This window comes from Poromitra crassiceps (genome assembly GCF_964638095.1).
Source record: "Poromitra crassiceps genome assembly, chromosome: 13".
In the NCBI taxonomy this organism is placed as follows: domain Eukaryota; kingdom Metazoa; phylum Chordata; class Actinopteri; order Beryciformes; family Melamphaidae; genus Poromitra; species Poromitra crassiceps.
The window spans coordinates 13,382,646-13,398,123 of NC_139644.1; the positions used below are offsets into that span (position 1 = coordinate 13,382,646).

The 15,478-nt window shown below is 44.7% G+C and overlaps 1 protein-coding gene across 1 annotated transcript in view; it reads right to left on the reverse strand.

The window, feature by feature from the left end:
- The window catches only part of grid2ipa (glutamate receptor, ionotropic, delta 2 (Grid2) interacting protein, a), a gene marked incomplete at both ends in the record, with an annotated part of 34,892 nt that extends 21,201 nt beyond the window's left edge, over window positions 1-13,691 (reverse strand). The window contains 4 exons of the mRNA XM_083648488.1: window positions 7,332-7,486; window positions 8,362-8,694; window positions 9,988-10,241; window positions 13,610-13,691. Coding sequence (XP_083504614.1) covers window positions 7,332-7,486; window positions 8,362-8,694; window positions 9,988-10,241; window positions 13,610-13,691 — 824 coding nt within the window. The remainder of the gene's footprint in view (window positions 1-7,331; window positions 7,487-8,361; window positions 8,695-9,987; window positions 10,242-13,609) is intronic.
- Window positions 13,692-15,478: the final 1,787 nt, after the last annotated feature.

Genomic DNA, 15,478 nt, shown 5'->3' on the forward strand with positions numbered 1-15,478 from the left:
AGTGGGAAACCTTAGCCTAAATTATAACCAAAGGGAGAATGTAGATTAGGGTGACCATATTTTGATTTCCAAAAAGAGGACACTCGGCTCCGCCTCGAGATACTTTATTATATAGCCTATAATACAAAAAAATACTCTTTTCAAGTCTTACTGGAAAAATAAATATAAAAATATGAAATAATGTTATAAATAATACCTCTGTATTAGAAAATATTTTAACAAAATATCTCTTACAATATTGTCAATGTAATAATGTAAATAATAAAACCGTAACAAACTAAAAATTAGGCTACTTCAATATTAATATAGGCTAATACTATCAATATTACTTCAAGGCACTATAGTGCAATCCATGGACCTGTAGCTGTTGTGGTGTTTCACAGTATGAAATGCAAATCCTCCGTTTTCCCGGGTCCGTTAATTTTGTAGACGAACTCTCCCCCCGCACAGCTTTCTTATGTTTGTCTGTGTCCATGTGAGCTTTCAGATCCCCCGCACCTTTATTTGAAAGGGACACATAGCTTTGCACACAGTGCACTCCGCCTCCCATTTGTCCCGACCAGGACGGTAAGTGGGGAATCTTAATTCACACTTACGCTTCGGCATTTTGTAGTAGGAGGCTCGGAGCCAGTGCTGCTGCTCCGATGTCAGCTCTCTGTGTTTGTGAGTGAGTGACACAAGAGCCGCCCACAAGGGAGGCAGCCTCTCAGGGATTACGTCACACACAACAGAGTACAATTTAAAGCGCCAGGCATCGTTATGCCTAATGGTCCTGTGAAAACCCGGACATTTTCAATAATTAATAAACCCCCCCCGGACACCCTGGACAGGACGTGAAAAGAGGACATGTCCGGGCAAAAGAGGACGTATGGTCACCCTAATGTAGATGACAATGATTAACTGCATAGTGCAAAATGTCAACACATGTGCTACTCTGAGGGATCAGATTGCTCTGTACTGCCACCCTGAGGGTAATCTCTGTACAGCAACAGGAGAACTGAGATCATTCCTCGTAGACGGATCAAAGCAACACATAGCAGCACAGAATTCTACACTACAGTCTTTAAAGGGACAGCTCACCCTAAAATCTCAAATACATATCCCTCTCACTTGTAGTGCTATTTATCCATCTATATCATTTTGGGATAGTTGCCTGAGTTTTGGAGATATCGGCCGCAGAGATGTCTGCCTTCTCTCCAATATAAAAACAAAAAACTCAACAGCATTGTCTCTTTCCAGAAATCATGACCCGGTTACTCAAAATAATGCACAGACTTTGTTGTGAGCAGTTCCATGTAGGAACTATTTTCTTTTGCAGTCTCTCATAGGAACTAGCTACCAGCTGGCGGCTGTAGTTCGGTCAAAAGAAAATAGTTCCATTGTAATGGAGAGAAGGCAGAAACTCTGCGGCTGATATCTCCAAAACTCAGGCAACTATCACAAAATGATATAGATGGATAAGCACTTCAGGTGAGAGGGAATATATGTATTTTGGATTTGAGGGTGAGCTGTCCCTTTAAGCTAAACCCAGAGAAAGCCAGGGAAAGAGACTAAGAGAGAGAGGAACTGATAGGCAGACAAGCAGTCAGGAGAGAGACAGACAGAGACAGAGAGACAAAGATGTAAGAAGAAAAGAAGGCAGAGGCAGAGAGACCAGGAAAAAGAGAGAGACCAGGAAAGAGAGAGTGAACTAGAACTCTTTCTAGGCCAGGGTCACGTACCAATTGGGAAGGTAGCTGAGTAATCTGTGTTAAAAGGCTATGTAGGCCGCCACAGAACTTCTTTCCCTGAAGAACACTCATACATCAGCATGCTTGTTCTGACAAAAACTCAAACGAATGAGGCCGTTTATCACATATCACATTTATGCTGACAGTCACAGGACAAAGCTCTATTTCATTCTACAACGAGTGTATCTCCACCATCGCATCATCATCATCATCATGCATCATCTCTCAAGACAGACTTTAATTGACTTCTTTCTTTTTTACCGATGGGTTCCCAGATTGTCATCATCACGACATCTTGTGACAATTTAAGTGAATAAATACATAAATATATAATTTCTCGCCACAACTTGCTCCTCAACCAGAATAAGTGTACGGAAACTTCAAAGTTTTCTCCATTGAATTTGGATGTAGGCCTTGGGATGCCCTCAATTACAAGGAGGGCGAGGGGAGCCTATAATTAGGTCTGAAGGAGGGGTGGATCAAGCACACAACACACTGAGGGATGAATGACAGTGGCAATCAGCTGGGAAACTCGTTGCGGGAAGCATTGATATTATGAGACCTACTTCTGATCAGCCAGACTGACAGCTGGGCTTACAAACATCTGCAACAAGACACAACGCACAATTCGTAGCCATAGAGCCTAAGATCAAGAAAGAATGTGTATTAGATCCAGAAGTTAGTTCGTGTTTCAAATGCTGGTTTGGTAATGAAGTGTGAAGAATTTTGGGTGGGTTGGTGGACTCAACATTGCTTAATGTGTGTGTGTGTGTGTGTGTGTGTGTGTGTGTGTGTGTGTGTGTGTGTGTGTGTGTGTGTGTGTGTGTGTGTGTGTGTGTGTGTGTATGTGCGTGCGTGCGTGTGCATGTATGTATGTATATATATACACACACACAGCGGTATATATATATATATATATATATATTCATCAATACAAAGCTCAATATATATATATAAAAAAACACTTGCACAAAAGCAGTTGCGCACCAATACTATGCACAGCAACTTTCGCTACAGCTCAGCACAAACAATACATAGTGAATACTATCTATAGCGCCGGGATCAAAGGAAAAGTACCATACCGAAAGTGTCTGGAAAGGGTCCTATCCCTTCCCATGGCTCTTCAGAGCTTTGAGGAAGTGCCTGAGCTCAGTTCAGCAATGCAACCTGCCTTCCCTTTACCCTCGGCGAGTCCTCATCTAGCTGGAACAAACAACTCTCCCGGACATCGGGAGAAGGAGAGATTAAAGATGAGAAGTAGGAAAGTGTCCTGGATCGCAAAAAAAGCTGGCTGCCGGCTCGGAAAGCAACCAGAAGAAGGAAGACAGAGAATGAGAGAGGGGAGGAGGAGGAGGAGGAGGAGGGAGGAGGAGGAAAATAAAACTGTGGCTATGGTTCACATCCCTCCACACCTCCAGAACATCCTCAGGCAGCATCAGCTGGCCTCCAACTCCCTTCTTTTGGCAAAGCTCTTCCCTGGTTCCCATCCTCCATCCCCGCTTCTTCCTCGGTTGCCAGAAGCCAGGCAAGGTCACCAACGGGTAGCCACCACCATGGCTACGGCTAAAGAGCAATCCTCATCGTTGAGTCGTCCGCCTTTTCGACAGTAAAAGATAGTCAGTGAGAAATCTTCTCCTCCCTCAGTGGAGGAAGGAAAGAATGAGACGCACAGAGTAGTAAGTGAGGAGGGAGAGAGACGTGGAGAGGAGAGGAGCGCCCCAGTGGAATTGCATAGGCAGGTCAGCACAATGACTGCGTGTGTGCCGGAACCAATAATGGGAATACTGGAACGGAGATGAGATGAGGTGAAATTTATTTTGAACATGGTGAAAAAACAAAACAAAAGACCCTCGTCTGTTCAAACAAAGCAATGAAAAGGAGAGCGAGCATGCAATCAGATGCAGATCAGTGCCACCATGTTCAGCTTCTTTTTCTCGCGATATGAGATTTCATCTCGACGATACATATTGTCACGTTTTGATATCGCGATATATTGTGGGACGATATATTGTGACATCCCTACTAGTTTATAAACCACGTACACAACGGAATTTCTATCGGACAGAAACATTTTGGCACGTCAAACCTAAAGTCCTGGGTTGAGTGTACACAGTACGATTCATTCACAGCTTTCAAGTCTATATCCATTTACAATATTAGACAAAGAAAGGCCTACAGCTCAGTATAATTAGTAGAAATTGTCATAACAGCACAGCACCAAATGAACAAAAGAGCTAATAGCTAGTAGGTGTTCCAATATTGCCTCTAATGAGGCTCCAGAATGATACACACTCCTTTTGCATCACTTTCAAATGTTCCAGCTCTCGCTAACCCGTGGGTTACTGAGCCGTTGGAGAAGCGGCGGCGCCGGCGTGTGCGTCAGAAACCTGAGAGAGAATTTATTCAAAGAAGTAGGCTGCTTAAAAATAGAACACATCCTGTGGGAGGAGCCGGGCAAATCTGCGAGGGGACAGAGGCAGACTGAGCAGCGGGGGACCAAGCTGGTCAGGTTTTACACGGCCTTTACACGAAACCAAAAAAACAAATACAGTACAATACACTTGTCAAACACACCGCACGTCTTCTGACACATTAGTGGCAGAGTGACGGTCACAGCAAGTGACAGTGAGAGAGACTGATAACCCTGTGAGGTGGATGGATTCGCGAGATCGCGCGAGAAATCCATCTCGCCGTGCTCCAAGCTTATTGGTTTAACTCCGTCCCCGGCCCGCAGTGGGCTGGACCAATCAGCGTCCAGAGGCGGGATTTAGGTGTGACGACAGCAAGAAGAGAGCCCGTGATAGACAGATGGTTGATCCAATCACCTGTCAGGTATTTTCTGAACGCGCCTGCTCTTTTCGAAAACAGCCTCCAAAAGACAAAGTCTCCGATGGTTCTATGTAACAAACCATCTGGCAGCATCAGGTTAACATGAGACTGACAGACTGGGAGACAGAAATAGGGGAGGAGACACTGAGTGAAAGAGAGCGAGAACTCGTGTCCGACACACCGAGATTCTCCATAGAGCACACCAATGAAGATCTCTACAATATTGTATGGTCTGTCTGAGGTTTATGACAAGATATTCCATAGCTGCCTGTCAGTGAATTTGAGCCCATTAGCGCAGGTCACAGTCATCAGAGCCAATGATTGGCATTCAATTCAGGTAACATGGCTCATCAAGCAAATGATCAGAAATGACTATCATCAATAACTGGCACATTCGGACCAACTCGCTCTTCTGTATCTCAACAATTAGAGAGCCAAAGTGAAACGTCACTTCCTGCTTCAGCACTGTACCAGAGATTTTTATCCGCCATTTATTTTCCCATAGACATTTCGTAGAAATGCTTATAAAAATAGTTTTACTGGTTCAAACCAAACGGTTCAGATATATTTAGAAACAGGAGAGATCGCATAACATTTCACTCGGACCAAAACGTAACAAAAAGCAGGTTTAAAGAACGTATTCTTTTTTATGTTTTTTTTTTTGTTTTGGTCCGAGTGAAATTTCACTCTGTCAAAATACCAAACAATACACTGCAACATTTGTACAATATTATCTAATTGGCACTAATGAAAGAACCGTTGGCAGAAATCACAGCAGAAGCAGCAGAGATAATTTGACAATAATCAATCAATCAATCAATCAATCAAAGACACAGATGAAAGAAGAACAACTTCTAAAGCCTGTTAAGGTCAGAGTACACCTGAACTAAAATGTGCCAGGGTGGAATTGTGACGAGTCTGATTGGGAGAATGATCTCCTCAGTTCCTTCCTTCTTCGCCCCCTAAAGGTGGGAAAACATCTAAAACCGTTCTCGGTCTCCTATGGACACAGCTACTGCATAATTAATGAGACTCCCATGCAAAGCAAACATTACAATGCATTTTTTACAAGCAGCTTTCTAAGAAAGGCAATGTGATATCAAAGCTGAAAGGAGAGTCGCCAAATCTAAGTCATTAGAAATTGTGAGTGCTAATTGCTTGTTACAAGATTGTTATTACTACTCTACTACTACCTACTCTTAATAACCAATCATAGATGGCTCCAGAAGACAGATAGCAGGAAACAACAGACTTGATGAGCGGTTCCATGCGATAACCGTTAGAAAACATAAAAATCTGTACAATGCACAGTGTCAACAGCAAATTGGTTTAGCCATTGGTTTTGGTCTAGCCAGTACTCACCTTAAGCAGCAACTCATAATTGCTTCCTGCACAGAACTTCAAAGCAAAGAATGCCCGTGTGTGTGTGTGTGTGTGTGTGTGTGTGTGTGTGTGTGTGTGTATGTGTGTCTGAGTGAGTGCATGTGTGCGCATGTTTGTGTGTGTGTGTGTGTGTGTGTGTGTGTCTGAGTGAGTGCATGTGTGCGCCTGTGTGCATGTTTGTGTGTGTGTGTGTGTGTGTGTGTGTGAGAGAGAGACACTGCTATGTGCGGCTGCAGCGCATGCGGTGAAAGCATCGGTGTGTTTTTGTGTGTTCGCGTGTGTGCATCTCTCAGGCACAGCAGCTTAGAGCTGGATGAAGAGGAGGGAAAAAGAGGATTCAATGATGCGATGCACACACAAAAGAATGTGTGTATCAAAGAGAGCTTAGAAAACATACAGAGGACAGAGACAGAGACAGAGAGAAACTCAGAGAGGAAGCGAGAAGAAAAGACAGACCAATGATGAAAAAAAAATGCAAAAGCCTGCAGAAGTCTTGTGTTTTCGGTTTTGTTTTTTCCCCATCACTGCTGAGCGTGAGGAAATGCAATATTGTCCAGTGGATCTCTCACTCTGACCGTACTCTTGTGTACCTGAGAATGGACATACAGAATAGGCAAAGTGACATCCATTCACCCAAGTGCTTCAGCAGCCGTCGCATGACATCTGATCAAAGTTATCCTACTCCAACTGCTCTTCATGTACGCATTTTCCTTTCACGGTGAAACGCTGAGATGGCGGCTTTCTGAAATATTGATTTCCTGGGGCAATTAAGGTGTTCTTGTTCCTCCACTGTGGTCCTATTGTTGTGCAAGTTTATGCAATATACAGTAAACACACAATGGACTAATCTATAAACCAAGAATGTCATGGATATTAATATTGGAACTTTGGACCCGTCTGACTACCTAAGAAACAAAAGGAAAAAGGTAGAAGCTATAGGGGTGTCTAGACTACAGTACTGCATGTGGAAGGATGAATGCAACTCAAAATCCACATGCCTCAATCACGCACGCATGCGTGCACACACGCACACACACACACACGCACGCACACAACCTTGGAGTTTGTATGGGAAAGCCTCCCTACTGAAATATTAATGCACTGTCCACATTACATACATAACAATGTGGTAGTTTGTCAGAGAAGTTACTGAGTCTCCTCTGATGTTTGAGTATGGTAGAAGAGTTTGAATGTGCTGAGATAGAGGATATACATTCATAAGAGTTGTATTAGATTAATTTGTATTCGGCAGGGCTCCTTTGCACACTTATGTGCACATGGGTGAGCTTTGGTCCAACCACCTGTCTGTCATACATGTTTGCAAATGCACGTGTTTGGCCTATGACTCCGTCTGTGAATACATATCTGAGCAAGTGATTGGCTGGCTACCTGACACTGTCAATCAGCTGTTGATGCGCCTCTGTGATCAGGATGTCAGGGAGGGCGTCGGCCAGACTCTCCACGTCCCTCTCAGCAGCGTACTGCTTCAGCAGGTCAAACAGCGTTTCCTTCACGTCCGGCTCCTCTCCGAGCACCTCCTCCACCTGCACGCACAGACACACAATCACAGAGGTCAAGAAATATTGCAAACTTACATTTTCATACGTTTTTCCAATTGAATTTTGGGCCAATTTGTCGATTTTCAACCAGCTTTGTATCATTACAAAATACAGTGGAATCCGCTTATAGTGATCACGGTTATAGTGATCAACCGCTTATATTGATCAAAAAGCTAGGTCCCGAATGTATACACATGCTGTTTAAATAATTTGCTTATAGTCATCATTTTTGGCCTTGTCCCACCTCAGAACAATGTATTTTTTTTAAATCTACTGTAATTAAATTAAATGTTTTACTTACAAACTGCCAAAAATGAGCAAAGGAGATACAGCAGCGATACTCTGTCCATGTCTGTCTGTATATGGAGAGATGGCTGCATCTCTGTCTATGTGAGCCCGCTGTGTTTGAAACAGCTGGAGGCCCAACTTACTATATGGATTTTTAAAGTCAATAACATTCCTTTACTTTATATGTACTGTATTCATGTAATACATACACAAATCAAGTCAATTAGATGGTAATCTGCATGAGAAATAAAGAAAAAGAAAAAGATTTGTTATAACGATCATCCGCTTATAGTGATCAATTTGACCCGTCCCAAGGTGATAGGAGGAGTGCACTGTAGTGCACCCCAATCATTCGCAGAACTTCCTGGTCCAAATGAAGTCATAATGATGTAATTTGGACCAGCAAGATGGAGGGAAGTTATTATTGTTCATTTGCGTATACTACTGATTTTGTAATGACACAAAGCTGGTTGAAAAACATCAAAGTGGCCCTTTAACGGGAGAAACATTCATCTAACACACACACACACACGCACACACACACACACACACACACACACACACGCACACACCTTCTTATTGAACTCCATGGCCTTTTGGGCACGACTGTCCCTGACGCTGTCCCCGCTCTGTGACAGCACCCTCATGCTGCTGCTGAGGCGTTTGGGCCGCCGGGCCATACTGAGCACGCCCAGACGCAGCGGCCGCCCCGCCGCCGCTTTCATCATGGCTGCCGCCGTCTCGTGCTGCTTCACCGGGATGCCGTTCACCTCCATGACGTAGTCTCCGGCCTTGAGGCCGCTGCGACCGGCTGGACCGTTGGGCATGCAGTCCTCCACCATCAGGGGGCAGTCTCCCACGATGGTGAAGCCGAAACGGCCATCTGGGCCGGGGGTGATGTCAATCTGAGGGGGGGAAAGATGCAAGACTCTGACTGGATTTAATTGAACTGCCAGTCAAAAAGGACAGTGTGCAACAGGACAATATGCAATAACACACAAGCAATGTAGCACTCAGCACTTTACAGTCAGATGAATTCGGACACCTAAATCTTAGTGCAATAAAGCATTACATTACATTACATTACATTACGTTACATTACGTCCCCTAGAGCAGGGGTTCCCAAACTTTTCCATCCAAGTATCACTACGTACCAAACCAAATTTCCCAGGGACCACTTTGACTGCATATACAGTACCACCCCACCCCCCTAAAATACAATTTGATGATTTAACCATGCAATAGCAGCAGAAAGGCTAAATGACAATATAAGGCTACTAGCTGGTTCAAAATTGACACACACACACACACACACACACACACACACCTGCCACCATTAGGCTGTGAAAAAGAGGACCCCATTGAACGTTTTCTTTTTCCTCGCCAAACTTTGGAGTGTTATTTAGCTACCTTCCTGACAGACTAGCATGACATGGTTGGTACAAATCGATTCCTTTGGTCTTCTAGTTCCATGATGATACCAGAAACTTCACTCTGGCTTTAAAACTGCTGCAGCCTCTGAAAGTAAATGTTCAAAATTGTGATATTTCCCAAATATCGCCATATTTCCGAAAATCAGGCCCAATCCGGCTACTCCTCAGGGTTAATGTGTATTATGTAAAAACGTTATTATTATTATTATTTTTTTTTTTTTGCAATTCTCTGGTGGACCACCAGGCTGAACCCCGTGGACCACAGTTTGAGAACCAATGCAATAGAGTAATGTGCAATAGCAATATAGCATACAAGCACGACTTAGCACTTTCACTCCTACAGTCACTTGGCTAAGCTGTCATGTTGTCAATATCAAAGGTCTTATGTTTATGTGTTTTGGTTTTTATGTGAGGCAAACCCTAACACTGTGTCAAACACTTCTTATGTTGTGTGAAATGTCTGTGTATGAAATGTGCTATACAAATAAACTTGACTTGACTTGATGTTCTGCAATGTTTTTATGTGAAGCAACTGTGTATTATGCCCAAGACAAATCTCCCCTTGGGGACAATATAGTTTGACCTGAAGCTGATAGTACAGAAACGTCATAGAATATAAATAATACAAAACAACAACACGGAACGTAGATATTATTATGATTTGTGTTGTCTATATTGTTTGTGTTTCTGTTTAAAATCATAATAAATATATATAATCAATCAAAAAAACATGGAACGTAGATAAAATGACTGGGTCTATCTGACCTGTTCGATCCGTGACACCACCCCGATGCTGGGGGGCACCGTCTTGAGGGTCTGAGCCAGAGCGATTAGGGCCGGTGTGCTAAGATTGGTCACATCCTGGCCCTCAATGTCCACCACCTGGTCGCCAGGCTGCAGGCCTGCCAAGTAGGCACTACTGCCCTCCACCACAGACAAGATGTAGCTGGGCCCAACACCGCCCAGCCGGAAGCCAAACTCCTCCGGCCAGTTCTGGTTGGTGGCTGGGAGGCCGAGGTCTGGAGGATTGACAGGATGACGAAATGTGAATAGTGTTGGTAGTACTGATAGAGAGGTTCAAATTAACAATGGATTAACTGTCACTAGGACAACATTAGGCCAGAGGGTAGCCAGGTTGGTATATAGTTTAATGTTTAGATTTGTCTGTCAATAATGTGTTATGGCTTATTTACACATTTAGCCTACTGTAGTAATAATAATAATAATTTATTTATTATAGCGCTTTTCAAGGACCCAAAGATGCTGACAGTGTGAGTACAACAGAAAACAAGATAACGAACAGGCAACAGATATAAATAACAATTAACAGGATAACAACAAGGTAGCATTTAACAGATCAATCAGGGAAATATGGAAACAGAGGGGAGGGAGGGAATGAGTGGGAGGGACAGGGGCCAGATATAAAAGAGGGTGGGTGGGAGGTTGGAGGCGGTGGTTAAGGGTAGGGGAGGTTGTAAGCTTGGGAGAACAGGTAGGTTTTGAGTCAGGATTTTAAAGTGGGGAGTGAAGGTGAGTCTCTGACAGTCTGGGGGAGGGAGTTCCAAAGTCGATCTCCAAAGCTCTTGAGTTTGGATGGTGGGACGGTGAGGGGAACAGTGGATGAGGATCAGAGGGTTCGGGTAGGGCGGTGGGGGAGAAGGAGGTCAGCCAGATAAGGGGGGGCCAGGCTATGGAGGGCTTTGAAGGTGAGGAGGAGGAGTAGTTTGAAGTTAATGCGTTCTTTGATGGGGAGCCAGTGGAGAGAGTGGAGAACAGGAGTGATGTGGTCATGGGACCGGGTGTTTGTGAGCAGGCACGCTGCTGAGTTCTGAACCATCTGGAGTCTATGGAGGAGCGGGAGGTGATGCCAGTGAGGGAGTTGCAATAGTATAGACGGGAGGAGATGAAGGTGTGGATGAGGGATTCAGCAGCAGGGGGGAGTAGAGAGACAGTGTCTGATTTTGGCGATGTTGCGGAGATGGAAGTATGAGGTCTTGATGATGGAGCTGACATGGGGATCAAATGAGGAAGTTGTGGGTCAGCCAGGTTTTTATTCGGGATATGCAGGTTTTGATGTGGGTGAGGGGGTGGGTTCTGAAGGGATTTTGTGCCGATGTAGATCTGGGTATCGTCGGCGTAACAATGGAAGTCCAGGTTGAATTTGCGGATGATGTGACCAAGGGGGAGTATGTAACAGATGAAGAGCAGGGGGCCGAGGACTGAGCCTTGGGGGACCCCCTGCATGACAGAGGAGAAGGTGGAGGTGTGACGGGAAAGGGCGATGGACTGTTGTCTGTCAGTGAGGTAGGAGGTGAGCCAGTCCAGTGTGGTGCCCCCAACACCCAGTTGGTGCAGCCTTTGGAGGAGGATGGAATGACACACTGTATCAAAGGCTGTGCTGAGATCTAGCAGAATCAGGATGTTGAGGGCACCTGAATCAGCAGAGATGAGTACGGTAGATCGTTGGTGACTTTGACCAGGGCAGTTTCAGTGCTTTGAAATGGACGGAAGCCGGACTGAAGGGGTTCGTAGAGGTTATTGGATTGGAGATGGGAGTGGAGTGTTGGTGGACTGTACAGTGGACATGTACACTCTTTCATATACGTATTTAAAACAGACACTTTACACCACACTCAGTAGTTACTGTAAATGTTTGCTAATGTCTAAATGTACCCTTTTGCCCGGCCTGTTTTTAACTTGTGCATACCTTTCTTTCTTTTTCGTATGCGAGTAGGCATGAGAGCAAAGCAGACTGGAGCCCCAATTCCTTGTATGTGTACATACAGTACTTGGCCAATACATCTGATGATGATTCTTATTGTGCTTATGGGATATGCATGTCCCAATAGGGTACAGTAACAAAGCTAATGTGCTGCTTATACAAAATAGTTTGCTTCTTCCGTTCTCACGGGTTGTGTGAGCAGCAAAATGGAGGTCAAATGGTCCACTGGTTTAAATAGGGCACCTGGATGACGGAACAGCTTGGGCATGGCAGCAGTGTGACACAGGCTCAACTTGATCAAAGCAGAAATAGAAAGGGATAGAATTCACACTGTGGATGAAAGAGCATTTTTCACACGCACAGGATCGGTGTTCAAATGATGGTGATTGCACTGTACATGGAGTGAATTAAGGAGGAGATTTCAGACCGCATGCTATATAGCCCACATGTTGAACTGCTGGCCTCCCCCTGGTGGTCACTGGCCTCATTCTCCTGCTGCAGAGAGCTTCTGTTTCCCCAATAGGCTGACTTCATCTACACACACTCATCTCTTACCAAGTACTGCAAACTCACTATCAGAAACTGAAAACGCAGCTCAGCCCCCCCCCCCCCCCACCCCCCTACCTGCAGTTTCTCTTAGCTGCTCTTAGTTTCTTCTTCCAGTGCTAAAATAAATAAGTAAATAAATAAATAAATAAATAATTATTATTAATTTATTATCCAATTTTCTAGCCCTGTCATCTCTTTGGATTTTTTTTTATTACAACAGTTACTTGCAATCATGACTGGATCCAGTATTGTATGTTTCTCTGGATAAGAGCACCAGCTCTAAGATTGTTGATTTGCTTGAAACATTTTTCCCTTTGGTCTAGGAAGCTCTCCCACCGCCTTTAACAGGCAACTGTTTCATTGTATTTTAGTTCAACCGGAAGCTTAGTGGTCATGTACTACAGTAGGATGGAGGCACAAAAGCAGGCAGTACAACTTGAAATTGGGACATGCACTCCAACAGGGGACACTCATTTAAAAAAGACGCATTCTACATCTGCAGGCACACGCGCAGTTGAATGCGGTCATCCATCGACCCAGCACCGAGTCACGCGCAGTTTCTTTTTGTTTTCATCATTGATCATTCAGAAAGGGATAGAGACAGAGAAAGTGCAGGCAGAAAGTGAGAACATAAAAAGTTGGTATAGGAGTTGAGAGATAAATGTCAGATCTGCTTCGGGGGGGGAGGGGGTGGACCAGCAGCTGGGATCTAACAGCAGCATAGGGCTATTTATGCAGGATGAGATGTGGCTGAGTGAATAAAAGATATGACAAATCCAAAGACTCAAAGAGCCAGAGAAATGAGTGTCAGCTTGCTGAACTGAGACAGAACAGAACAGAACATCAAAACATAGTTGATCATTGATAAATAAATAAATAAATAAAGATAAAAAAAAAAAAGATTGGAAAGTCAGACATCTACTTACCAGGACACATGCAGTGCTCAGACAATAGCAGATTGTTAACATTTGTCTTTGTCCTATTCCACACACTTACAAAGCCCCGACCCAGATACACTCACAGCTTTAGCTCTTCTCCTCCTCTTAACTCCAGCAGACGAAACGGTTCTAAGAGCCTCACGTCAAAAAAAGGGGATTCAGAGAAAGTGAGACTTACAGAAGTCTTTGACGGCACTCCTGGTCCCAGACTTGCTCTGGCGCAGGGAGAAGCGGCCCTTTCTGCTCAGGAAACGCCTCATCCTTGCCCGGTTTGCGGCGGGGCACGTTCCAGCCAGCCTCCCTACACCCCCGTCCCGGGGGCTGATGCAGCCAAAGGGTGCCCTCTGACACCCTCCCGCTGCTCCCTCACCTCACGTCCCTATGCTTCACCGCCCCCCCCAAAAGCCCCGACCTAAGCTAAGCCAAGCCCAAGAGGTCACATCTGTAGGTTATGTAGGCCAATGCTTTTCCCCGTTCGGAATCACAGAACCAGCGGTCTGCAGCAGAGGAGAGTGAGGCCGAAAGAGATGGGAGAGCGTCTGAAAGTCAGGCTCCCCATCCTGGGTGAGATGGTCCAGCCTCAGCCTGAGCCTCAGCCTCAGCCCTATCGCTGAGCGCTGATCAGAAAACTGGGACACGCTCACTTGGTCCAGAAATGAGTCTTTTGCAAGAAAAGGTACTGCGAAGCCCCATTTTTCTATAAATACCTTTGCCTCTCTCTCTCTCCCACCCTCGCTCCGTCTCCCTCTGTTGCTCATGTGGATGGGGCCCTCTCAGAGGGCTGAGGAGTGACCCAGAAAGAAACTGTGTGCTGTACTGTACCAGCCAGGGACACTTCTCTGATTAGAGCGTCTCCGTTCACCTCAGCACCAGTTACAGAGATACAGCGCACGGATATGCTCAAGGTTATACTCGGCAAATACAACAGCATGTCAGGTCTCATAATAATCCCGTTCAGTAAGGCCTATGGAAAACAATAAGACGTAAGAAAGTGTGAACAGTGAAGCCATCATGTTTCATTGGCACTTTGTTTACCGGCGGGGGGGCAAGGACTCCTGTTGTATGGTGGTGTTGTGATCAGAGCTGTCCCAGATGGAGATGCTGCAGTGGATGCTGGCTTTCACCTGGGAGGTCTGGGTGCTCTCAAAGCAAGATGGCACCCCCATGATGAGATGATGGATCACATTCACTTTACTCCCAAACACTTCTACAAAAAAACATGAAATCACAGATGTGATCAGGTGGCAGGGCAGAGCAATACAAGAAGAATGGCTAAACCCAAAACCTGTCCGATTCATATTACATGCATGCGTTTTCCACTGAAGATGAACTCTTGCAGGGACTTATGGAGACAAGAGAATGATTAGGAATGAGGAATGGTTAGCTCAAGACAGAATCAGATACATACAGCAAACAGTTGTTTTGTATAGCGGGGAGAGAGACATGACTTTAATTGGAGGTTTTATAATAAATAACTTGGTTTAAAGCTAGCCGAGTTGTTGTGGGTCAAAGATTATTATGCTAATTTCAATGTTGAATAATCACCAATGCTTTGAATCCAAGCACTTTTGTTTGCACACTGCTTAAAGTTGATGAGGTAATGCCCCAATTTCCCCGTCTAAGATGAACCCATCTATTCTCAGAGATAGCGTACCCAGACACGTAGATTTGCATCCCCACTAGTATGTGAGCTCACAAACTGTAGCCTAATTCTCTGGATCGAATCCCTCGCCCAGTGAAAGATGGCCATGGGAAATTTTAAATGCTGGCTGGGTGTATATTCTCATTATCACAGTCAAGGCTGATTATCAGAATTGATTTGATTGCAAAGAGAAAAAAAGGGAAGATTGCTCTCCTATCAAACAATGGTAGGAAACAATACCACCTTCATTCACTCACTGCATTTTTGGAAAAACACAGATTACAATTTGTGTGTTTGGAGCATAAGAGAGAAGTAACAACAGGCAAGGTGTGCCTTGACCTGAATGTGCCAGGCTGATGAATCCATCCACGCGCCATCTGTAATCCACACACAATCCACAGAGAG